At 50.3% G+C, this 24,772-nt stretch overlaps 1 protein-coding gene across 6 annotated transcripts; it reads left to right on the top strand.

The window, feature by feature from the left end:
* Positions 1-8,519: 8,519 nt before the first annotated feature.
* On the top strand, positions 8,520-24,220 carry MS4A10 (membrane spanning 4-domains A10). Of its 6 annotated transcripts, XM_002821704.5 has the most exons (8): positions 8,520-8,608; positions 13,340-13,538; positions 13,997-14,116; positions 15,295-15,351; positions 17,001-17,132; positions 18,549-18,659; positions 21,429-21,547; positions 22,762-24,220. In XM_002821704.5, the coding sequence occupies exons 2-8, from the start codon at positions 13,362-13,364 to the stop codon at positions 22,841-22,843; spliced, it is 798 nt and encodes a 265-aa protein (XP_002821750.1). In that variant the 5' UTR covers positions 8,520-8,608; positions 13,340-13,361; the 3' UTR covers positions 22,844-24,220. The 6 variants fall into 6 exon arrangements, 1 of the variants encoding a protein (XP_002821750.1); XR_008511670.1 differs by lacking the exons at positions 8,520-8,608; positions 13,340-13,538; positions 13,997-14,116; ... (1 more) ...; positions 17,001-17,132; positions 18,549-18,659 and adding exons at positions 19,265-19,624; positions 19,746-19,814; positions 20,406-20,452; positions 21,728-21,875; positions 22,509-22,618 and having other exon boundaries at positions 22,762-22,854; XR_008511674.1 differs by lacking the exons at positions 8,520-8,608; positions 13,340-13,538; positions 13,997-14,116; ... (1 more) ...; positions 17,001-17,132; positions 18,549-18,659 and adding exons at positions 19,265-19,624; positions 19,746-19,814; positions 21,728-21,875; positions 22,509-22,618 and having other exon boundaries at positions 22,762-22,792.
* Positions 24,221-24,772: the final 552 nt, after the last annotated feature.

The following is a 24,772-nucleotide window of genomic DNA, read 5'->3' as shown; positions in this document are numbered from 1 at the left end:
TGGTGACACAATAGTCCTGCATTCCCGTGTAGTATATGAGTCCAAGCGTGAGAAAGCTCCCTGTGTTTCCTGAGCTGGCCAGTGGCCGGATGTGCAATGTGGATTACGTGAGACTATAACTTTATAACAAATATGAGCAGCAAATAAGTGGGGACAGTGGCCACCACTGAGAGACCAGCAAGGACAAACTACACCTCAGCAGAGGCTAGCAAGGACAGATGAGAGCTGAGGGCTTATGGACTGGAAGCCATTGGAAGTGACTGAGTTATCCTGAATTGGCAAAATTAAGTTTTCTACCACTACTGAGAGTAAATGGGAGGTAGAGATATAATTTCTGTGAAAAAGAATGCTGAGAACTACAAAACATTACTAAGAGAAATTAACAAAGTCAATGAAATGATATCCTATGTTCATGATAGGATTATGAACATAATCCTAGTTACCAAGTTTGTTAAAATGGCATTGATTTTCAAAATTTATCTATAAATTCAATATGATTCCATTCAAAATTTTAGAAGTTTATTTTGGGGAAATTGACAAGTTAATTCTGAAATTGACAAGTTAATTCTGAAATTCATATGGAAATCCAAAGGATCTTAAAAAATACAAGAAAACTTAAAGACAAAGTTGGAGGATTTAAACAACCTGATTTCAAGATTTACTACATAGCAATAATTTAGACAGCATAGTTTTAGCACAAAAATAGACAAAAAGACCAATGGAATAAAATAGAGAGCTCAGAAACAGACCCTCACATACAGTCCTTTCATCTATGGCAAAGGCACCCATAATTAAGTGGATAAATGACATTCTTTTTAATCAATGGTGCTGAAGCAATTAGATATTGGCATAAAAAAAATGGGCCTTAATTCCTACTTCACACCATACATAAAAATTAATTCAGGATGAGTCACAGATCTAAATTTTATAACAAAGCAAGCTTCTAAGAGAAAACATAGGAAAATATTATTTGGGGATAAGCAAAGATTTACTAAACTAGAAATGCAAAAAACACTAACCACAAAAGACATAAAAACCATAAAAGAAATTGGAGTTTATTAAAAATTAAGAGCTCTGTTTATCAAAAATCACATTATAAGTGTGAAAATGCAAAACATATACTGGGAGAAAATTTTGAAATACATCATATCTGACATAGGTCTCATGTGCAGAACATATAAATAACTCCTAAAAATAATAAGTAGGCCAGGTGCACTGGCTCATGCCTGTAATCCCAGCACTTTGAGAGGCCAAGGTGGCTGGATCGCATGAGGTCAGGAGTTCAAGACCAGCCTAGCCAACATTGTAAAACCTCGTCTCTATTGAAAATACAAAAATTAGCTGGGCGTGGTGGCATGCGCCTGTAATCCCAGCTACCCGGGAGGCTGAGGCAGGAGAATCACTTGAACCTGGGGGGGCAGAGGCTGTAGTGAGCTGAGATTGTGCCACTGTGCTCCATCCTGGACAACAGAGTGAGACTCTGTCTCAAAAAAATAAATTAATTAAATAAATAAACACATAAAAGATAGAGAGCTCAATTTAAAATGGGCAAAGAACTTGAGCAGACATTTCACAAAAGAATATATAGAAGTGGCCAATAAATGTGCTCAACATCATTAGTCCTTAGAGAAATACAAATTAAAACTACAGTAAGATACCACAACACACTAGAATGGCTAAAATTTAAAAGACTGACTATAGAAGTGTTGATTAGCTTGGGAAGCTAATCTTATACATTGCTGGTGGTAGTAAAAATTAATACAACCACTTTGGAAAAAAACGTTTGGCAATATCTACTAAAGCTAAACATACACATTTGGTATAACCCAACAATTTTATTCCTGGATATGAACCCAACAGAAATCACTAAAAGACATGGACAAGAGATTTTGATGACAGCTTTATTTATCATAGGCAAAAACTTGAAACTACTCAAATGTCCATCAACCACAGAGGTAAATAAACTGTTCTATATTCATTAAAAAGGAATAAATAAAAAGAACAAACTACCGATACATCTAACACATGGATGAATGTCTACGTGAAAGAAGACGAATAGAAAAGGGCACATCCTGTGTTATTCCACTGATAAGAATTTCAAGAACGGTTTAGATTAACTAATGGCAGTAGAAGTCAGCACAGTTGTTGGCCCTTGGGAGCAGCAGGGGAGGGGAGTGTGAGGTAGCCTCCTGGGGCAGTGCAGATCTTCATATCTTGATCTGAGTTATGGCTGCATGAATGTATACGTAGATAAAAATTAACCAAATCGGACACACCTGTGTACTTTACTGTATGTTATTGCCTCCATTTTTTTTAAGTGGGAAAAAAATAAATTAAAAAGTTACTATGTTAGCTATCTATTTCTGCACAATATAAGACCACACACTTAATGGCTTAAAGCCACACACATATATATTACCTCACAATTTCTGTGGTCAGATGCAGGTGCATCTTGGTTGGGTCCCCTGGTTAGGGCTTCACAAAGCTGCACTCAACATGGCGGCTGGGCTGCACTCTTATCTGGAGACCCAGCTGGTGAAGAATCCACTTCCAAGCTCACTCAGGTTGATGGCAGAATTCATTTTCTTAAAACTCTGGGACTGAGGGCCATAGCTTCTTTCTGACTGTCATTACCCTCAGCCCCTACAGGCTGCGCTAAGCTCCTTGCCAAGGGAGCCTCATAACATGTGAGGCTCAAACATTTACTTGTTTGAAACCAGCTGGGGAGCAATCCCCATAGCAAGTTGACTAGCAGGATGAAGATTTATATAACAACATAATTATGGAAGTGCCATCCCATCACCTTTGCAATAGGTTACTGGTTAGAAGCAAGTCACAGGTGCTACCCACACTCAAAGGGAAGGGTTATTGGGACCGCCTTAGAATTTGTCTGCCTCAGTTACAGTTCTGCTCATTTAAATTTGTAATTTTGAAAATGCAAATTCAATGTATTTAATACTATCCCAGTTTAAAAAGCCCTATCTATACCCCCTAAAACCCTTCAGCTGCAGGTTAATTTTTCTCCTCTCCTTTATTTTTCTCACTGCCACTCAACCCATTGAAATCACTCTCTCTAAGGTTATTGAATTGACCTTGTCACCAAAATCAATGGGCTTTTAAAAATCCTTGTTTTAATAATAGTTCTCTCCATTTCTTAAATGCTGCCTACCCATAGATTTCCTCTGTGTACACTATATACTCTCTACGTGATCTCATCCACCACTTCAGGTTCATTTCATCTTTTATTCAGCAAGTGCTGATTGAGTGTGTGCTGTGTAAGTTCTGGAGACACCAGACATTAGCCAAGATCCCTGTTCTCACGGAGCTCACATTAGCCATCTATCACCATCCTGACAGTTTTCAAATCACTCTCTTCCACCCAGATCTCTTTTGCTGAGACAGCCTCAGCATCTACTTTCTTGTGTCACAAAAAGGAATTTACATCTTCTCTTCGAACTCAAGCTATTTCCCCTCCTGTGTTCCTGATGTCAGATGATGTCCCTATAGACTTTGGGCCACCCAAGACTGAACCCAAGCATCATTCTTGGTTTCCCCTCTCTCTATGCCACACGGAATCATCCTCCACTGATTCTCCTTGCTCTGGTTTCTCAGCTGAGTCCACTGTCCTTATCCTCCTCCTTTGAGCCACATCACTCTTCACCTGCATCTTTGAACCACATCACCTTTGAACCACGTCACCCTTCACCTGCATCAGGCGTCAGCCTCCTGCCACGTCCCCAGCTCTGAGCCTGCCCCATGTATCTCTTGACTAGATGACAGCCAGAGGGATTTTACAAAGTCATCATGTTACTGTTCTGCCTAAACTTATTCAGGCTCTCCTTTGCCCTTGGGCTAAAGTCCAAATGCTCTAGCAACGCTTACAAAGCCCTGGAGATGTAGCAGCTCACCTCTCCAGCCCCATCCCTCCTCACCCTCCACTTACACGTGACCCCGAGCCATCCTGAGCCTCTGTGAGCTCCATCTGCCTGGAAGGCTGCTCTCTGCCTGCTTCCAACCCTCCTATTTGTCCTGCTTAGCTCCCAACCCCCCTTCAGACCTTCATTTAGATACCACTTCCTCCAGGAAGCCTTATCTGGCCTCATCCCCCCAACCCCTTCCAGATTAGGGAAACTCCTCCGGGCTCTCACCACACCCACATCTCAGTATCACATCACTCACCCATCCACAGCACAGTTACCTGTCTCCCTGTTCGTCTTATTCAATGGACTTCATATTCATTCCCTGTGCTGCTGTAACAAATTACCTTGAACTTAGTGGCTTAACATAACACAGACTTATTATTAGACAGTTCTGAGGTCAGAGGTCCTAAAATCTAGGTGTTGGCAGGGCTGAGTTCCTTCTGGAGGCTCCAGGGAGACCCCACTTCCTTGCCTTTTCCAGTTTCTAGAGGCCACCTGCTTTGCTTGGCTTGGGACCTCGGCCTCCACCTGCCAAGCTCTTCCACTAACTCTGACCCTCTTGCCTCCCACTTAGGAATACATTGGGCCCACTGAATAATCTCTCCCTATCAACAACTTTGACTTAATCACATCTGCAAAGCCCTTTTCACTGCATAAGGTAACATATTCACAGATTCTAGGGATGTGGACATTGTTGAGGTGCCATTGTTCTGACTACCACAAACTCTGAGCTCCTCAAGGCCAGGGACAGCCTCTTGCCCACTCCTGGATCCCCAGCATGTCGCACAGTGCCTGGCCCGCGTAAGTGCTCATTAGCTGTTTTATCAATGAATGGGTCAGTTAATGAACAAGGGTATCAGGGGGGTGGGGGCTATCTTCTTACTCAGCAAAAAAAACACTGGTCCTGGAAAAACACTCACCCCATGTTTGAGGAGCTAATGTCGTGGGTGATGAACGGGTGCAAGGCAACCAATGACGGTGATTATTGGCCTCACGTGTCTCAGCATTACAGTGGGCAGGCGAGTGCCTTCAGAAGAAACAGGTCTCTCTCAAAGCTACTGGCTGCTGCTCAGCCTGGCCCCCTACCCCTCAGGGGAAGCCTGCATAGTCCAGCAGGTCTGAGAGGCGTGAGTGGCCTTTCGCCTGATTGTGTGTGTGACATTGAAGTCTATGCCACATTGAACATGCATGACAGCTGAGCACGAGCAACCCTGAAAGCACACAGCAACTAAAATAATTAGGCACGGCCCCTGACACATGTGAGGCACTGCTTTTAAGCATTTTACATATTCTAACTCATTTAACCCTCCAGCAACTTTATGGATACTATTATCCCCATTTTATAGAGGGGAAAACTGAGGCCCACCAAAGTCAAATAACTTGCCCAAGGTCACACAACTATTAAGAGGTAGAATCAAGATTTGAACTCAGGCATCCCAGATGCAGAGTCAGCTCTGAAGTGCTATGCTGTGCTCAGCAAGTCAGTCAGTCCTGGCATCAGGGACGATCTGTACAGCTGCTGGGCTCTGCCTCGCGCTTCCCTGTCCACCCTCAGCAGAGCAATGTGGAGAGAGAAGCCAGATGGAAAAGGAAGAGCCCAAGGTGGGATCTAGGGGTCGCTAGATCTGGGGGTAACTGGATCTGGGGGTTGCTGGATCTGGGAGTTGTGGGATCTGGAGGTTGCTGGATCTGGGGGTTGTGGGATCTGGGGGTTGTTGGATCTGGGGGTTGTGGGATCTGGGGGTCACTGGATCTGGGGGTTGCTGGATCTGGGGGGTCACAGGATCTGGGGGTCATGGGATCTGGGGGGGTCACTGGATCTGGGGTCATAGGATCTGGGGGTCACTGGATCTGGGGGTCACTGGATTTGGGGGTCACGGGATCTGGGGGGTCACTGGATCTGGGGGTTGCTGGATCTGGGGGTCGCTGGATCTGGGGGTCACTGGATCTGGGAGTCACTGGATCTGGGGGTCACTGGATCTGGGGGTCGCTGGATCTGGGGGTCACTGGATCTGGGGGTCACGGGATCTGGGGGTCACTGGATCTGGGGGTCACGGGATCTGGGGGTCGCTGGATCTGGGGGTTATGGGACCTGGGGGTCGCTGGATCTGGGGGTCACAGGATCCAGGGGTTGTGGGATCTGGAGGTCGCTGGATCTGGGGGTTGTGGGACCTGGGGGTTGCTGGATCTGGGGGTCACTGGATCTGGGGGTCACTGGATCTGGGGGTCACAGGATCCAGGGGTTGTGGGATCTGGGGGTCGCTGGATCTGGGGGTTGTGGGACCTGGGGGTCGCTGGATCTGGGGGTTATGGGACCTGGGAGTCGCTGGATCTGGGGGTCACAGGATCCAGGGGTTGTGGGATCTGGAGGTCGCTGGATCTGGGGGTTGTGGGACCTGGGGGTTGCTGGATCTGGGGGTCGCTGGATCTGGGGGTCACAGGATCTGGGGGTTGCTGGATCTGGGAGTTGTGGGATCTGGGGGTTGCTGGATCTGGGGGTTGTGGGATCTGAGGGTTGTTGGATCTGGGGGTTGTGGGATCTGGGGGTCACTGGATCTGGGGGTTGCTGGATCTGGGGGGGTCACAGGATCTGGGGGTCATGGGATCTGGGGGGTCACTGGATCTGGGGTCATAGGATCTGGGGGTCACTGGATCTGGGGGTCACTGGATCTGGGGATCACGGGATCTGGGGATCACGGGATCTGGGGGTCACGGGATCCGGGGGTCACAGGATCCAGGGGTTGTGGGATCTGGGGGTCGCTGGATCTGGGGTTTGTGGGACCTGGGGGTCGCTGGATCTGGGGGTCACTGGATCTGGGGGTTGCTGGATCTGGGGGTCGCTGGATCTGGGGGTCGCTGGATCTGGGGATCACTGGATCTGGGGGTCACAGGATCTGGGGGTTGCTGGATCTGGGAGTTGTGGGATCTGAGGGTTGTTGGATCTGGGGGGTTGTGGGACCTGGGGGTCGCTGGATCTGGGGTCACTGGATCTGGGGGTCACGGGATCTGGGGTCACTGGAGCCCACTCCACACCTCCTCCACCAGAACAGCCTCACGGAAGACCTTCACACTTCCCAGAGCAGCACCGTGCTCATGGAAAGATGAGGGCACAAGATGTGGCAGCTGATTCTGCCAGATGCATTAGTATCCTGGATCCTGATTTGAACAAGTCAAAAGTAACAAGACATTTGTGAGATAATCAGAAATTGAAGCTCTGACTAGTTATTTGATACCCAGTAAGTACCAAAAACTAGATAAGAACAGAGTTTTCTGACTCCTAGGGTTAAGCTTGTCCCCCACAACAGGGGTCCCCAACCCCCAGGCCATGGACCTATACCAGTCTGTGGCCTGTTAGGAATCAGGCCTCACAGCAGAAGGTGAGGGGCAGTGGGTGAGCATTACCTACCGCCTGAGTGCCGCCTCCTGTCAGATCAGCCGCAGCAATAGATTCTCATAGCAGAGCGGGCCCTATTGTGAATTGCACATGCGAGGGATCTAGGTGGTGCACTCATGAGAATCGAATGCCTGATGATCTGAGGTGGACTAATTTCATCCCAGAACCATCCCCCACCCCCACCCCAGCCCACGGAAAAATTGTCTTCCACGAAACTGGTCCCTAGTGCCAGAACGGTTGGGGACCACTGCTCTACAAAAGTAGTTTCTTTTTTCCTTTCCTCTTTTTTTTTTTTTTTTTTTTTTGAGATAGGGTCACGCTGTGTTGCCCGGACTGAGGTGCAGTGGTGTGACCATAGCTCACTGGACTCGAGTGATGCTCCCACCTCAGCCTCCCGAGCAGCTGGGACCATAGACATGGACCAAGACACCTGGCTCATTTTTGAATTTTTGAATTTTTATAGAGATGAGGTCTCGCTATGTTGCCCAGGCTGGTCTTGAGCTCCTGGGCTCAAGTGATCCTCCCACTTTGGTCTCCCAAAGAGCTGGGATTGCAGGCATGAGCCACTGCCCGGCCCTTTAAAAGACTAGTTTCCAAATGTTCAACAGAGCTCTGTGGGGCTGCGGGGTTAAACCCTGAGCCTAAATAGACCTCAGTGAGCACCAGGACTCAGTTTTAATTTTTTTGTTCTGATCATGTGGTAACACTTTTTTTTAAAGAGTCCATGTCTTTTAGAGATAAATACTATAATGCTTATAAATAAAATGGGAAGATATCTGAGTTTTGCTTACTTTTGTGGGAGAATAAGATTGGCCAAGAGCTGCTGATGGTGGCTCTAGCTCGGGAATGGGCACAGGGGGTTATGGAACCATTCTCTCTACTTTTGTGAGTGCTTGAAATTTTCCAAAATTAAAAGGATTCTTTCAAAAGGTTCAACTTCTTACTCTACTCCCAGGATCTAAGAAGATTACAACCACCTTCACTCCATCAGTCCTGCCCTGAAAACAGATTAAATTATCAACATTTCCCTTGCCAAAGGAAATTTACAACTATCAAGGAGAGACAAAGAAGGGCACTAAGATTTTCACCTGCCGGGGTTTGGGGGAGGGGGAAGGACTTTGACAGCTTCCACGCAACCGGGACATGAAGCAGGGGGTGGGTCCAGGAGGGAGAAGATCCAAAGTCTATTGTTGTAAAGATGTGCTGATTTCCCAGCGCTGTCTCTGGGGAGCTCCAGCAGCGCCAGAGGGCAAAGCACAGCTGGAAGCTGAGAGCTGCGGTCCCAGGTCCTGGGGTGAGTGGTTCCACCATGGCAGGAACAAAGGGGAGTGATTTTGTGTTTCCATGTGGAGTTGGGGGGGTTGCTCAGGTGTACGGACCTGGTCCCACCTTGAAGCCAGGGGACCGACCTCTTATAGCCCTAGCCAGTCAGTTGTTGGCTGTAGGGTTGGGGCGGTGTAACTTAAACTCCCGGAAGGGAGCAGATGTGAGCCTTTAGCAACGAACAATTATACCAGCTGGAGAATGGGTGGCCCACCCAGCAGAGGGGATCTGGGAAGTAGGGGGCACCATCAGCCTCTCCCCTGGGGAGCCCCATCCTGCTACCAGTCACTGACCCTTAGAGCTGGAGGAGCCCCAGACACTTCTCTTGCAGTCTGGAAATGCATACACACAGAGAGACTAGTTCGAGAAAACAGAGCCCCAGGGAGGAGAAGGGACTTGTCGAGGGCCACGAGGGGGCAGGACTAGAATCCAGATTCTTGACTCCCTCCTTGGACGGAGGCCTCTGTTTCCTGCAGGCCTTCCAGCTGCTTGTGGGTGAGCTCTCTTTACACCAGGCACACTGTCTGGAAGCCCCAGGAGGAGGCTGGTTCAGTACAGTCGTAGGTGGTTTTCTAACTGGCATTCACTGAAACGCTGATCCTCTAAGGGACCCCCACCCCCAACACCAGCCTGCCTGTCACATGTTGTGACACTCTGTCACTCAGCACCTCTCAATTCCTGCCTTTCTGTCCTTGACATGCATGCACACACATGCGCGCGCACACGCACACGCACACGCACACACACACACACACACAGCCTGAAAAGCTCTCTCTGTCCTCTAGGGCTCCACTGCACAGTCTGATGAGGGTCATATTATTTGCGCCACGTTTCCTCTGCCTGCTCGGCCACAGACCTCCCATGGACACATCTTACTCACTCCTGCCTCGGTCCCTGCAGTTTCCAGTGCAGAAACTCCACAAACAAATCCACGAATGACAGTGTTGGATCTCAGATCACTAGCTCAATACACTCAGTGCCTTTCTTCCCTCACAACCCCCTACCCCCACCCCAGGGCCCCAGAGCTCTCACGGCCCTCTCCCCCTGTAAGCAGGATGGGGATGGAGGCAATAAACTCACCACTCCAGATCATAGGGACAGGGTGTATCATGTCTTAACCGAGAACCAGACGAGGACGAGGTGGAGCCTCGCTGGTGGAACTCTAGACACGCAACAGGCCAGTGGCAACTGTGGCTGACACTTATTGCTATACGCCAGGCCCTGTCAGTTGCAGGCATTGTTTCAGCTACTCCTCACCACCTACCCCCAGGGACAGGCAGTGGCACTCCCCATGAGAAGGTGAGGGGAGACTGAGATGCTGAGATGTAAACAACCAGCCCAAGGTCAAAGCTCTGGGGAGCAGAGCCAGGACTTTGCACAGGGCACCCGTTGTGGCTGACAACTTTCAGCACTCAGGGCCGCGCCCACTCTGCTGCTTTGCTGGGGGGGTTCTGGAGGGTCCTGCCCAGCTCTGTCCCTGCCTTCTCTCCCCTCCCAGAACTGAAGGAACAACGAGAATACGTATGGGACCCAGGCATCACGTGGCCCTGTGCAGAGCGCTGAGGCCCTAGTGGCAGTGGGTTTCCCGTGGGATACTAAGCTGGCTGGGTCCGTGGTCCTGAGCTGGCTGAGGGGGCTGGGGGTGGGCGGCGAAAGGCTAAAAAAGTTCCTTCATGCACCAAACAGCCTGCTGCCTGCCCGCCCTCTGTCAGCACACTGTCACCTCCTAGCAGCCCTGCACAGGTCCTGGAAGTGGGCCAGGACAGCCGGGAATAACTGTTCTAAGGAATCAGAGTTCATGCTCTTTGTCTTGGAAAGGCAGACGAGAGAGTCATAACAAACTTTTCCCCATGATGACTAGGTCTGCCCTCTGCAACTCCTTCCTCTCCTGGTTGTATAAAATTCCCTGTAGCGGCTCTCTATCCCGTGAGAGAAGTATTATATTTAAAGTTGGAAGGGACCCTAGAGATCATCACTCAATTCCCATTCCCACTGTGATATGCACATGAGCAAACCAAAAGCAGAGAAAAGGCCAAAAACCAGAGCCCAGAACCAGAAATTGAAACCTTCAAGGCCATTTTGCCCAAAAGCAGACCCCACAGAACACCAATTGCATAGAACCATTGGACAATGAGAAAGAAAAGATCCCTTGGCCGGCGAGGCCGCAGTGGCTCACGCCTGTAATCCTAGCACTTTTGGAGGCCAAGGCGGGTGGATCACCTGAGGTCGGGAGTTTGAGACCAGCCTGACCAACATGGAGAAACCTCATCTCTACTAAAAATAGAAAATTAGCCGGTCGTGGTGGCAGGTGCCTGTAATCCCAGTTACTCAGGAGGCTGAGGCAGGAGAATCACTTGAACCCGGGAGAGGGAGGTTGCGGTGAGCCAAGATTACGCCACTGCACTCCAGCCTGGGTGACAAGGGCAAAACTGCGTCTCAAAAATAAAAATAAATAAATAAATAAAAAATAAAGTTTCTATGGCCAATTAAGTTTGAGAAATGCCCTTAATACTAAAACAGAGTGTGCCACTTGTAGAAAATCTCAGAGTCTTTCATATGAGAAAAAGGGAGAAGAGGCTATCCATGGTTTCTCAAACTTATTTGACCATGGAACCCTTTTACTGCAGATCCATCAGGACCAATGTTCCATGGAACATACTTTGGGAAAGGTTATTCTGGATTCTTGAATCCAACTCCCTGTTGGGTATTTGAACCATTCCTGCTGCCACAGCTCTCACAAGTGAATGTCCAGGTGGAGGTACAGCTCCAGTGCCCGGGCACTCACTATCCCCGTGGACAAGCAGTTCCATCCGAGGCAGCTCTACTAAGAAATCCCTCTTCTTCTGTTCTTTGCAGTGGAGTCCAGGCCTGGGTCCAGGTATTGTCCTCCCAGGTGTGCAGAGTCTAGGTGAAGCCAGTGGCTAATCTGGTTCAGGCCTCTGCCACCAAATACATCCCTTAGTCCAGCTAGCTGTGTCAGACGGACTTCTGAAGGCTTGGGAACTGAGAGAGGGACAGTTCCCATGCATAGCTGGGCAGAGTCAACAGAGTCACGCAGCACTGTGTCTATGAGCTCAGCTTCTGAAGCCCAGGAAAGAGGGAGACCCTCTGCCCACTCACCCCACTAAATCAGAGGTCGTCACTGCAGGACCACGGAGATATCGATCAGGGGGTCCCACCCAGCAGCCCAGGCCCAGAGCACTGGCGTTGGAGTAAGACCATGCGTGGTTCCAGTTCCAGGCACTTCCTCACTGTGTGACCGTGGCCAAGGCAGGCAACCTCTCGGAACCTTGGTTTCCTCTTCTATGCAATGGTGCTGACTTCCTGAGCATTAAGGGAAGTTGCCAGGCAAAACTGCCTCCTGGCACAGTGCCCGGCATACAGTGCTCACCCGACTGTGAGGCCCCATCTGGCTCTTTGGCTCTTGATAATGTCCCTTCCTTTCCCCTCTACCCAATCCAGGATATAGTCACCTGGGCTATTTGTCCCTCCAAACTTCCCAAGGCTCTTTCCCTGCATCCCTGTGGAAAATGTGGATGCTCAATGGAACTTTCTGGATCCACAAGTCAGACTTAGAAGTGAGAGAAATGCCCCTCCTTTTTCATTCATCCAGGATAGAGTCTGAGAGCAGCCTCTCTCTCTCAAGGATTTGCTCATTAGCCCCATCCCCATGGAGAAACCATCTCTGACCTCAATCCCCACAAGCCAGCTCCCTTTCTTCCCCACCCAGCTCTCCACTTTCTGGGACAGAAAGGCTACGTTGGATTTTCTCACCAAGTCCCCAGGCAGCCCCCAAGCCCTAGCGCATCCCACGGAGTCAGTATACACTATACCAGGCCCTGTCTACAGGTCGTGTGTCCAGCCCCCTTCTAAGTTTTTTCCCCGACTCCTTTTTGTGCCCATGAGAACATCTAGAACATTCATTTCCAATTGTTGAGCCAACAGTGCATGAAGGACTTAAGCCCCAGGCTCTGGAGCCAGCCTGCCATGCTTCAGGTCCAAGTCACTTATTGGCTATGTGACCATGGGCAAGTGGCTTAACCTTTCTGAGGCTTATCTGCAAAATGAGAGTGAGGACAGTATTTACCTCATAGGGTCGGAATGAGGACAAAATCAGGTAATGCATGTAGAAGGTTTATCTCAGTGCCTGGAGCAGAGAAAGTATTTGTAAATGTTAGCATCATTAAATATGGACTTCCTGACTCAGTGTTGGCTCATAAAAGTCCTCGGTGGAAGATATTTTCTTCCCTTCTCTCCAGGAGGCGTGGGCACCACCACAGGAGGTAGGACAATTATTTCCCACCTGCCTTCAGTCACTCATCTTGGACCAGTGGATGGAGACTGTTTACAAAGCCCCTCCATCGACCCGCACCTCTCACACCTCCCAACTCTTCCAAACTGCAGTCTGGCCACTTTGGGTGAGCTCTGTCTTCCACTGGTTGTGAAGTTTGCCTGGTCTTCGTTTTTTCTGCCCCAAAAGGAGCTGTGTCTTTGCAACCCCAGAAAGGCTGTGAGCAGCAATTACTCCCATCCCCAGGGGCCAGATTATTCCAGATCAAATCAAGACCAGGGGCTGCTGGAGAGGGCAACCACAGTTCTGGAAAGATCCAGTCCCATAAACAGAGGTGATTGGCAGAGGCTCACCCAGGCACAAGCCTCAGAAATGAGATGGGTTCTGATGGCCTTTCTCCCCATCCTGCAGCCAGGGCCCCCATCCAGCGTCAATGAAAGCAGAAGCCACAGTTATTCCCAGCCGTTGTGCTAGGGGGCAGACAACAGCTGCCCCAGGGGTCCAGCCCTGGCAGACAAGTGTACCCCAGAACACGACCCAGCCCAAGCTCCTGGCTCCACGCCAGCACGAGAAGTCCCAGAAGAGGAGCAGCCTTCTCAAGGAGCTGGGGGTGAGCATCCACTTCCCAGGGTCCCGGCAGTGGGAGGAAGAGGAGAGGGGGATATGAAGAGGATGCTGGGGGGCCCCAAGGGGAGAAAGGGAAAAGAGAAAGGCTCCAGCTTTCCTGCTGAACATTCATCTGAGCTGGAAAAGGCCTTGAGGATTGGAGAGAATCTGCCCACACCTACTACTGCCTTGTGAGGTTTGGACAGGGCCCTGTCCTGGGGAGAATGGCAGGAGAAGGCTGCCAGCTCCAGGATAGACAGCTCCCACCTATGGGGCCCTTGGCAGCTTCAGCTCTTTCTGCAGGGAATCCTGGGGAGTGGTCCTTCTTAGAGAGCCTGGTCTCTGGGATCCCTAAGATGACATAAGGGACTCAGCACAGCCAGTAGGTCCAGGGCACCAGTGGCCTCAATTACAGCCAGTGACCGATGCCCTCACCCCAGCCATTCTGTCTTCCTCACCCAGGCCTTCCACATCACCATCGCTCTGCTGCACCTGGTCTTTGGGGGCTACCTGGCCTCTACAGTCAAGAGCCTCCACCTGGTGGTGCTGAAGTCTTGGTATCCATTCTGGGGGGCTGCCTCTGTGAGTAGAAGGCAAAACACAGACGGGGTGTGGGAGTCTGCAAGGCAGGCCTGGGAGGCCCTGGCAGGCCCTGGCATTTGGGACAGGATGCAGGGTGGGATAGAGAGAGCTAACAGGAGTGCAGCAGAAGCGAGGCCCTTTCTCCAGTGTTCCTATCTCTGCTGCTTTTATCTCAGTCACAATGGAAATAGCTCCTTCCAGGGAGCACCTGTCAATTCTGAGTCCCAAGAGAGCACTCGGAGGCTATCCACTCTCCCATAATTGAATATGTGCATTTGGCAAAGAGGAGAGTGAGTAGGACCCAGGGATGGCTTCATTCTTCCCCGGCCTTCTGAGCAGCCAGGCTGCCTCTGGATCCAGCTACAGGTGCCCTGTTGGGGTTGAGCTATGAAAACACACAGGGTGTAAGGCGTGGCTCCCGTCCTCCCAAGGCCATCAGCCAGGATGGGAGATGACACTGGACCAGTGCATTCACCTTTCCCAGAAGCTCTACATTCCTTCAGGTCTCCAGGGAGCCCACCCCATTCCTGACTCCCAGGTGGAGTCCTGCCTATGCACTAAGCCCAAGCTCCACGGCACTGTCTTGGGCAAGTATCCCAATCCCACTTTCACATCAGTCCTCTGTTCCCACTGCCCACAGGATGGGGCTTTCACTGCACGGCAATAGAACTTTCTACACATGCAGTGTTTATTCACCCTGTGCTCCCAGGGACTAGCCCATAGTAGGTGCTCAGTGCACATTGGAAAGAATGATTGCAGAGGTGCTCCCAGAGACCTTGGAAGCAAGAACTCATATCCTCCCAACTACAAGATTGAGGAAAAGAGAAACAGTCGGGGTAGAGGGGATAGTGCCACTGATCCCAGCGATGGTTTGGGTTTGTAAAATGAGGGAAGCAGGAGGGGCTAGGAGGGAGTTCTAAGTGCAGGGCACAGCTTGGTCCAAGGTGTATAGATGGAAGGAGGTATGGAGGTTTGTGCACATGGGAAGATATGAGGTGGGCAGCGCCTTGGATGGGCCACATGGCAGGCAAGAGGAGCTCACTTTGCCGGAGGAATAGTATTCTCTGCCCCACTGGCCGCCCAGTGTTGATTTTCTTGGAGAATAGGGTGGGGGTGGGAATTTGTGGGTTTTGAGGAACCCCAGCTTCTCTCATTTGACTTTCAAATCTGTCCTGCAGTTTCTGATTTCAGGGATCTTGGCGATAACAATGAAGACCTTTTCTAAAACTTACCTGGTGAGTGGGTGCACTGAGATCATTCTCTTCCATCCGAGCATGGCATAACTTTGTTAAGGGCATCTGTCTGTAGGGGTGATTGTGAGGGCACTTCTCCAGGACTTGCTAAGAGCAGGCTCTTGCCTTCAGGACAGCAGAGGATGTCCAAGCAGAAGGGTCCAGATGCAGACAGGCTGACAGATTTGGCTGTGGGAGGAAAGGAAGCACCATCTGAAGCTTCTCTCTTTCCAGTGCAGTGAGGCAGAGAAGGAAATAGCTCCCAGGCACTCTGACCCATCCATCTAGGACACAACTTTGCTTCCTCTCAAATCTACTGAGTCTTAATCTTAATCACCACATAGCCTGCAAGCCCCAGCCTCCAGCTGGATTTGCATCTACTTCTCCTCTCTAAGACCCAGGCAGATGGAACTGTGGTCCTCCCCGTTCTGCCCATGCTGGCCGCTGCCCAAACAGCTTGCCCTCTCCCCTGCACACATAGCTCCCATCTTTGACTTACTCTTGACCACTCAAGACAACCTGTATGTCTTGTCCTCCCAGAGATCTTCCCTGACCTCCATGGCTGCCTTCCATGCTCCCACAACTCTGTGGACTTACCTGTCTCTACCGTACACTAAATTCTTTCTGGGCAGAATGTGCCCGAGCATCGTGGTAGCCCAAGGTGGCCCAAGTAGGCACAGAGTAGACACCTAGCACAAGACTGGATGGGTGGAGGTGGATGGATGATGGAAGGAACATCCCTGCAAATCACAGCCCACACCCAGGTCTTCCCACCTCCCCTCCTTCTGCCCCCGAAGCCCAAGCCAGGTCCTTCCCTATTTGTGTCCCTCAGCCTGTCTAGGCTGTGGTTGCTCCCTGCTTTCTCAGAGGGCATAGAGAATAGAAGGACGGTTGTGCAGTTTATCCAGCAGAGGCAGGAGATGCTTGACAAAGACGTGCCCATTCCCCAGACCTCACCCTCCTGGGTGAGCCCCTTTTAGAACCATAGGCCTCTTGCTTTGTATACCTGAGCATAAGGACACTCTTACTGTAAAGAAACCCATTCCAGTATAAAAGGCTACAGATTCCATATGTGCATAGTCTTTCCTCACTACGAGGATTTGCACTTGGCAAGAGGCTCTTGGAATGATGCTTAACCCAAGGGGACGATGAATACAGGCATTTCAGGGACCATGGCGGGTGGGCAGAGAAAAGGGGCTGGTACTGGGATATGTGAGGATAGGGCACTTTCAGAGCTCCTCCTGACCTTTCTGGTGGGGAAGGGGCTGGATGAGGGGTCACCTGGGTGTCGAATCCCTGACACTTGGCATAGCTGATGTAGGATGGTCGGGGCTGGCTTTGAGCAGGAAATGGCAATGGGGCATCCTTTATTGCAAAGCTCTTGGATCTGAAGGCAGCTCTTGGGTTCTCCCAATTTGTCCCATAGAAGGCAAGGGCCAGCTGGGCCTTCCTCAGTGGTCACACAGGAGCAGCTCAGCTCACTCCTGTGTGAGGGGCTGAGGGGCCAGTGACAGGCAGAGGGGGCCTTGGGCCCAGTGACAGGCAAAGTCTCTCCTGAAGCTACAGAGGAAGCTACTGGCAAGCATGCGGGGAGGACCTAGCCCCAGGTCTCCACCCTTTGGACAGCTGTTACCTTTATTTTTCACCTATAGAAGATGTTGTGCCTGATGACAAACCTCGTCAGCCTCTTTTGCGTGCTGTCTGGCCTCTTCGTCATCTCCAAGGATCTCTTTCTGGAGAGCCCATTTGAGTCCCCGATCTGGAGAATGTACCCCAACTCCACGGTGAGTACCCAGGCCTGGAGGGCCCTCTGACTTCAGTGAAGGTGCTGCCTTGGATTTGGCCAACAGGATGTTTCCAGCTCACAGAAAGCCCCTCCTGGAGCCCAGGTGTGGGTTGCTGGGCCCTTGGCCAACCTGTTTCTGTCCCCCACAAGGTGTGGTGGAAAGGGGGGTGCTGGGCTGCTGACTGGTCAGCATCACTGAATCCAAGTCCACTTTTATAGATTGGGAAATGGGGCCAGAGATGGGGAGGAGCCTGCCTGAGGTCATGCAGCAACTTGACCGCAAATTCAGGACCACAGCCTAAAACTGCTGATTTCCCAGCCAGGGCTCTAAGCATGGTGTCCCTGGTGGCCCCTGTGATCCGGGAGCCTCCCAGCAGCCTTGCAAAGCTGGCCAAGTCCACTTTGTTACCCTCATCTTCTGGGAGTGAACACTGAGGTCCAGAGAGGCTAGATTAGTGGGTCTTTGACTCCAAGCCTGGTGCTCTTTTCACCATACCACTGCTGCCTCTGAAGCAGAAGGCAGACCGCTGGGTGCCTCTGGGCCAGGCTCCAAGAATTCTTTTTTCTTTTTGGGGGTGGGGGTGGGGGGGGAACGGAGTCTTACTCTTGTCAACTGGTCTGGAGCGCAGTGGCACGATCGAGGCTCACTGTAACCTCCGCCTCCCAGATTCAAGCAATTCTCCTGCCTCAGCCTCCCGAGTAGCTGGGATTACAGGCACCCACCACAGGCACCACCACGCCAGGCTAATTTTTGTATTTTTAGTAGAGATGGGGTTTCACCATGTTGGCCAGGCAGGTCTTGAACTCCTGACCTCTAGTGATCCTCCCACCTCAGCCTCCCAAAGTGCTGGGATTACAGGCGTGAGCCACCACGCCCACAAGGGTTCTGATCATAGTGGTTTTTTATTCCTTATCTCCTCCCAGCACATACACACACGTGCATACACATGCACATCACGTGCGTGCACACACACACATATACATATGCTTCCCCATCAAATGCATGTGATACTATGAGATGTCTCCCAGCTGTACAGCTCTTCCCCTCACCTGCTGTAAAACATGCTCCCTCACTCTGGGACTAGGTACCCCCATCTGTCAAATAGACTTGGATCAGATGACCCTAAGGCTACTGTCATTCTTACCAGGGACCCATGAGATTCTCCAGCCCTCAAATGTTAGGCCAATACTCACCAAAGACCCATATGTGCCAGGCATTGAGTGTAGGACAGCGACCAAGACAGACCCAGTCCTCATCCCACAGAGACCCACCCTGCCTTCCCCACGCACACCTGGGAGCTGAAGCCCCAACTGCCCTCTGCTGTGGATCTGACCCCTGCCTGGCTAAGCCCACATGATGCGTGCAGACACCCAGCAAGGCCTCACCCTGCCTTCCTTCCCTCTCCCCTCTCAGGTCCACATCCAGAGGCTGGAGCTGGCATTGCTCTGCTTCACTGTCCTAGAGCTCTTCCTGCCAGTGCCCACAGCTGTCACAGCCTGGAGAGAGGACCGCCCATCTGCAAAGGTAAGACAAGGGCTTGTCTTCCCAGGAAGACAAAAAATGGGGGCACGAGGCAGCAGAGAGCTCAGAAAGGAAAGATATGTGGGGGTTACAAGAGGAGCGTGTTTCATTCATTCCTCACGTTGCTGAGCATTCACTAAGTGACAGCCCACAGTCTAGTAGGGAAGCCAATGCACGGGGGCAAGAGAGGAGGCCAATCCAAGGAGAAAAGGGTGAGGCTGCCAGAGAGGAAACTTCATGGGTGCCCAGAACAACACGCTACTGTGCTGCCAGCTCTGAAGGCCCTGGGGAAATTGCATCACAGAGGCCCATGGTGACTGGGCAGGATTCGGACCCACAAGCATAGGTGAAAGAGGGACTTTCAGCAGAGCAACAACAGCACGAGCACTGGCTTGGAGACAGGACAGAGAAGGCCTGGGGAAGCCACAGTGTGTGTGGAGTTTGGCTGTGGTGGAAACAAGTGACAGGCAGAGTCATCAAAGATTGGGCATTTAAGGAATTCCAGGGACTCTATTAAGCACTATATTGATGGATCAATCGATGCATCCATTGATGGCTGGATGGATGGATGGATGGATGGATGATGTATGGATGGATATGGACGTGCAGATATATAGATAAATATAGCTGTATTTACTTTATCTTCTCAACAACCCTTTTTCTTTTGAGACTGAGTCTCACTCTGTCACCCAGGCTGGAGTACAGTGGCACGATCTCGGCCCACTGCAACCTCCGCCTCCCGGGTTCAAGCAATTCTCCCACCTCAGCCTCCCAAGTAGCTGGGACTACAGGCACGTGCCACCATACCTGGCTAATTTTTGTATTTTTTTAAATATAGATGAGGTTTTGCCATCCTGGCCAGGCTGGTCTCAAACTCCTGACCTCAAGTGATCAGCCAGCCAGGACCTCCCAAAGTTCTGGAATTACAGGCATGAGCCATCGTGCCCAGCCCTCAACAACACTTTGAGGTATTTCAATTCCCATACTACAGACTAGCAAGCTAAGGTTCAGAGAGGTCACATCACTTCCCAAGGAGAAGCAGCCAGTCAGGAAATCCAGGATTCAGCCTGAGCTATGTCTAACCCACAGCCTCGCCCTTGTCTACCAGTGGGGATGGCAGAATGGCAGACTGGGGCTAGATATATTTTAAAATAGAAGGTAAGTCTCTCCCCACCCCAAAGATCCTTAAAAGTTCAGGATAAGGATATTTTATAAAAGAAAAAAATAAATAAAAAATAAAGACCCTGACCAGAAGTGATCTCCAAGGCTCATTTCTTTAAAGAAAAAAAATCATATTACAATCTCAACTTCAGAACATTATTTTAAAAAGTGCCAAATCCCCCATAATTCTTCGAGTTTGACACTGATTTTCATGTCAGTGACCTCATCACACACGGAGTGTTCACATAATGCTATATAAGTTGATGGCCTCTGAGTTTCATTTAACATCAAGCAGAGAAGGTGTCTTTGTTAATTCCTGGCTGCCTGACAGGAAGTCTTCTCATTAAGACATCAGAAAGCCAGATGGGGGTCTTGAGTCACTGAGGCCAACCCCACTTTTAAGGATGGGGAAAACTGAGGCCCCATAACTAGCTGCATCTGTGAGCAATAATTGTTCCTATTTATTGACCTTTGCTGTGTTCCAGGCACTGTGCTAGTGCTGCAGGTGGCTGTATTCGTTTTCTATTGATGTTGTACTAAATTATCACAAATTTGGTGGCTTAAAATGACACCTGTTTTATCCTACAGCTCTGGAGGTCAGCAGTTTGAAATGAGTCTCAAGAGCTCAAATCAAGGTGTGTCACCAGGACTGCATCCCTTCCGGGGGCATCGAAAAGAGTCTCTTTCCTTGCCTTTTCCAGCTTCTAGAGGCTGCCTGCATTCCTTGGCTTGTGGCCCCTTCTTCCACCTTCAAAGCCAGCATCACAACATCCTCCAATAACCCTGTCTCCCTCTTCTACCTTTAAGGACCCTTGTCATCATACTGTGCCCAGACAGATAATCCAGGAGAATCTCCCCATCTCAAAGCTGATTGGAAACCTTATTTCCATCTGCAACCTTAATTCTTCTCTGCCATGTGACCAGAGATTAGGACATGGACGTCTTTTGGGGACCATGCTTCTGCCTACTGCACTAGCTAAGACCTCCTTGAATCTCACAGCCATTCGGGGAGGCAGGTTCTGCTTTTCCATTTTAAAGAGGAAAAAATGAACCTTAGAAGAGTTAAGTGATTTCCCATGGTCTCACAGCCAGTAGGCGGCCATGCCAGGTTTCCCAATGGGCCCTGTGCCCTCCCCATCAGTAAGGATGGTGCCAGGGACAGGCTCTCCAGCACTGAGTTGGTGCCACCCTCACCACGAATCAGGGATGGAAGTGTGGCAGCAATCACTGGCGGACACTTAGCATTAGACCTGCCCCTAGAGTGTATCCTGGCTAGAAGGGACTTGGGTCATTACCTGGCCCAGCCCCCCTCAGGAAACCCAGCAGGGTGAGTGACTTGCACCTGGTCACCAGGACACTGGTAGTGGGACGGGAACCAGGGCCCCATCCACTGACTCCCACGTGGGCCTCCCCCTACTCCCTTTTCAAGAACAGGGAGAGTGGAGGGAGTCACACGCTGGTCTATGGAAGTCGCTTCATCTCTCAAGCCTCAGTTTCCCCACGTTCATGGAGAACTTGAGTCTTCAGAAGTGAACTAGCAGAGAAGTGTTTCAGAAGCAGCCAGTTGCTCCACAGCTGTGAGCAGCAGGGGCGGTGACTTTTCTTTTGCAGAATGATGACGCATGCCTTCTTCCGAACACACCATCGCATCTGAAAGGCCTGCCGGTGGAGCCCCCGCCATCCTACCAGAGTGTGATTCAAGGGGACGCACAACACAAGCAACATCAGAGGTGAAGAGGTTTGACCCCGGCTCCCCAGACCTTCAGAACCCAAGCTTGGCCCCTTCTCCCTGGCATGGATAGAAACCAGTTCCCAAGGGAGCTGTGACGGGCAAGGGGCTAACAGTGCTGCAGCTAGAACTGCCTGGCCTGGGAGTGGTAGCCAAGGCAGCAATGGTCCTATCCCCTCAGGCACTAGAGGAACTCCCAGGGCCCCCCAGGAACATCTCAGCACCTGACTTGGTTGACCAGAGCTACCTCAGCTGAACCTGGGCGCAACCAGGAACCATCACCTGCCCTGCCAGCCTCCAGAGCAAACTCCTGGGCCTGCAGCCTCCAGGTGCCCCCCATGTCCTCTGGCCTCCCTTGCCTGCCTTCTCTGATCAATGGTGGATGCACAGGGGGATATAAGGGGAGCCAGGAAGGAAGGTCTCCAGAGCGTCACAGTCCCATAGAAACTGTGTACAGTTCTTCCCTCTGAACCAGAGCCTCTGCCTGAATCTTTTTGCCCTCCTGGACCTCAGTGTCTCCATCTGTAAAGTGGAGGTGCAAGGATGACATGATCCAGGAGCCTCCCAGCTTGAAAGCTCTGAGATCAGGAGAATTCAAGGTTCGCAGTTGTGACATCGAGGTTGCCAGTAAAGCTTCAGCCTCGGAATTTCAAACCTACTTGTGCTAAGGAAATAATGTGAGAGAGAGGGACCTGCCTTCCTCATTTTCCTAATTTCAGTCATCTGAGGATAGTCTTCAGGATTTTTGCTTATTTGTGAGCTGCAATGTATTCTGGTGTTTTTCCACACTGATTCTTTTTTCTATATTATTTTAAAGGGGCACTTTGTAGCAGCAAGATATGGGAAATCAGTATCTTTCCATAAACAGAAGCAAACCCCAAAAATAACAAACACGTGAAATAAAACGCAATTTTCCCCTCCAACCCGGTGGTCTCACCCACTGCTTCCCTTCCTCTTGCTAGCTCTGCCCCAGCCACCATGGCTTCCTTGAGGTTCCACAGACACTCCAGGGATACCCCTGCCTCTGAGCCATCACCCTTGCTCTTCCTCCACCTGGATTCTCTTCCCCCAGGTATTTGCAGAGCTCACTCTTTGAATCTTTACTGGGCCACTGACTCTGAGCCAAGCAAATGTTATTTAATCTCAGTGTCGTTTAACCTTTCCATCAATTTGTGACCTAGCTGCTGTTACTATTAATATCTCCATTTCATACAGGCTCAGAGAAGTTAAGCAAGTTACCCCGGACACATGGATAGTCACTGACGGAGCTGGGATCTGGACCCAGACTGCAAACTGAAGAGCCACTGCCTGACAATGCCCAAACTTGGTTGGAGCATAGCCCCTGCTCTCCCAAAGTTGCACTTTCACTGGGAAGATGAGATTTGCACATGCAAAAGGCTAGTGCGATGGTCTATACAGCAAAGTCAGCCCTCATAGCTCCTGGGAACCCTGTCCTCTCGGATAAGCCGTTTCTTACACAGTTGACAGCTCGATACATGTGGTAGCCCGGATTGTTTCATTTTGTTTCGCTTTGTTTTGTTTTGTTTTGTTTTGTTGAGATGGAGTCTTGTTCTGTTGCCCAGGCTAGAGTGCAATGGCACTATCTCAGCTCACTGCAACCTCCGCCTCCCTGGTTCAAGTGATTCTCCTGTCTCAGCCTCCCAAGTAGCTGGGACTACAGGCACACGCCACCACACCCAGCTAATTTTTATATTTTCAGTAGAGACAGGATTGCACCATATTGGTCAGGCTGGTCTCAAACTCCTGACCTCAGATGATCCACCTGCCTCGGCCTCTCAAAGCGCTGGGATTACAGGCATGAGCCACTGCGCCCGGCCCAGGTTTTGAAGTTGTCTGAGATAGCAGTCTGCTCTCTACTGTCTTATGAAATCCCTGTGTGAAGGGATGCTCTCAGTATCATTTGCCCTTGCACAGAATATCCCTGGGGTTTGAGGTTCTTTGAATTCTCCTTCTTTGTCATCTCTTTCGCTGCCACTTCTGGCTGTGGTCACTAGCTTGGCCATAGCACCTCTCTTCTCCGCTTCTGATCTGCTGCTTCTAACCTTCTATAGATTGCAGCTGACTTTAAAATAGATTGTAAAGTGTAAGGCATTAGGTTCTGAGAGAGCAGCAGAGAGAGCCATGCAAATGTTTAGGACAAACCCAGTCTTTCTTTTTATTTTTGAGACGGAGTCTCACTCTGTCACCCAGGCTGGAGTGCAGTGGTGCGATCTCGGCTCACTGCAACCTCCACCTCCCAAGTTCAAGCAATTCTCCTGCCTCAGCCTCCCGAGTAGCTGGGATTACAGGCGACCGCCACCACGCCCAGCTAATTTTTTGCATTTTTAGTAGAGACGGGGTTTCACCATGTTAGCCAGGATGGTCTCGAACTTCTGACCTCATAATCCGCCCGCCTCGGCCTCCCAAAGTGCTAGGATTACTGGCGTGAGCCACCGCCCCTGGCTGAAACCCAATCTTTCAAAAGATGAAAGGGGGTGATGGAGAAAACCTTAACTTGGTTGTCTAAAGACCTGGGTGCAAACTCTAGCTCTGCCAATCACTTACTGTGCGGGTTTGACTCAGTCCCTTCCCCTCACTAGGTCCCAGTTTCTCCATTTGTAAAACAAGCAATTGTGCTACACTGATGGTTTACATCAATAAAGGTCGAAACGGCTTCTGGTTCGACTTCCATTTTTCAAAAATCAGTCGGTGGAAGACTTGTCAATGTTCCCTTTGAAAGGGCACTGCCTCCGCAGGTGCGTGGTGGAAGCCCGGGCAGGGTTAGCTGGTCTCGGGGGAGCATGGCCACAGCCCAGTCCCTGAGTGGCTCATCAATACCTCGACCTGCTAGAATGGCTGGTATCTTCTACACAGTATGCAGAATTTCTAACACTAGGCTAAAAACAGAAAGCAATCTTTGACTATTGTTAATGCTGTGGTTAAATTTTAGTCTGTATTTTGACTTTTTTTTTTCAATTTTTTTTCTCTTTTGAAATGGAGTCTCACTCTGTCACCCAGGCTAGAGTGCAATGGCACGATCTCTGCTCACTGCAACCTCCGCCTCCCATGTTCAAGCGATTCTCCTGCCTTAGCCTCCTGAGTAGCTGGGACTACAGGCGCGTGCCACCACACTCGGCTAATTTTTGTATTTTTAGTAGAGACAAGGTTTCACCATGTTGGTCACGCTGGTCTCGAACTTCTGACCTCGTGATCTGCCCGCCTCAGC

The sequence above is a fragment of the Pongo abelii genome, chromosome 9 (assembly GCF_028885655.2).
Source record: "Pongo abelii isolate AG06213 chromosome 9, NHGRI_mPonAbe1-v2.0_pri, whole genome shotgun sequence".
NCBI classification, from domain to species: Eukaryota; Metazoa; Chordata; class Mammalia; order Primates; family Hominidae; genus Pongo; species Pongo abelii.
The sequence above is the reverse complement of the archived record's forward strand: the minus strand, read 5'-3'. Positions and strand labels throughout refer to the sequence as shown.

Coding starts and splice junctions, on each gene's coding strand:
- MS4A10 (XM_002821704.5), top strand. CDS start 13,362: ATGAAAGCAGAAGCCACAGTTATTCCCAGCCGTTGTGCTAGGGGGCAG. Junction 18,660..21,428: donor AGGACCGCCCATCTGCAAAG/GTAAGACAAGGG, acceptor TTTCTTTTGCAG/AATGATGACGCATGCCTTCT. Junction 21,548..22,761: donor CAACACAAGCAACATCAGAG/GTGAAGAGGTTT, acceptor CATTTCATACAG/GCTCAGAGAAGTTAAGCAAG.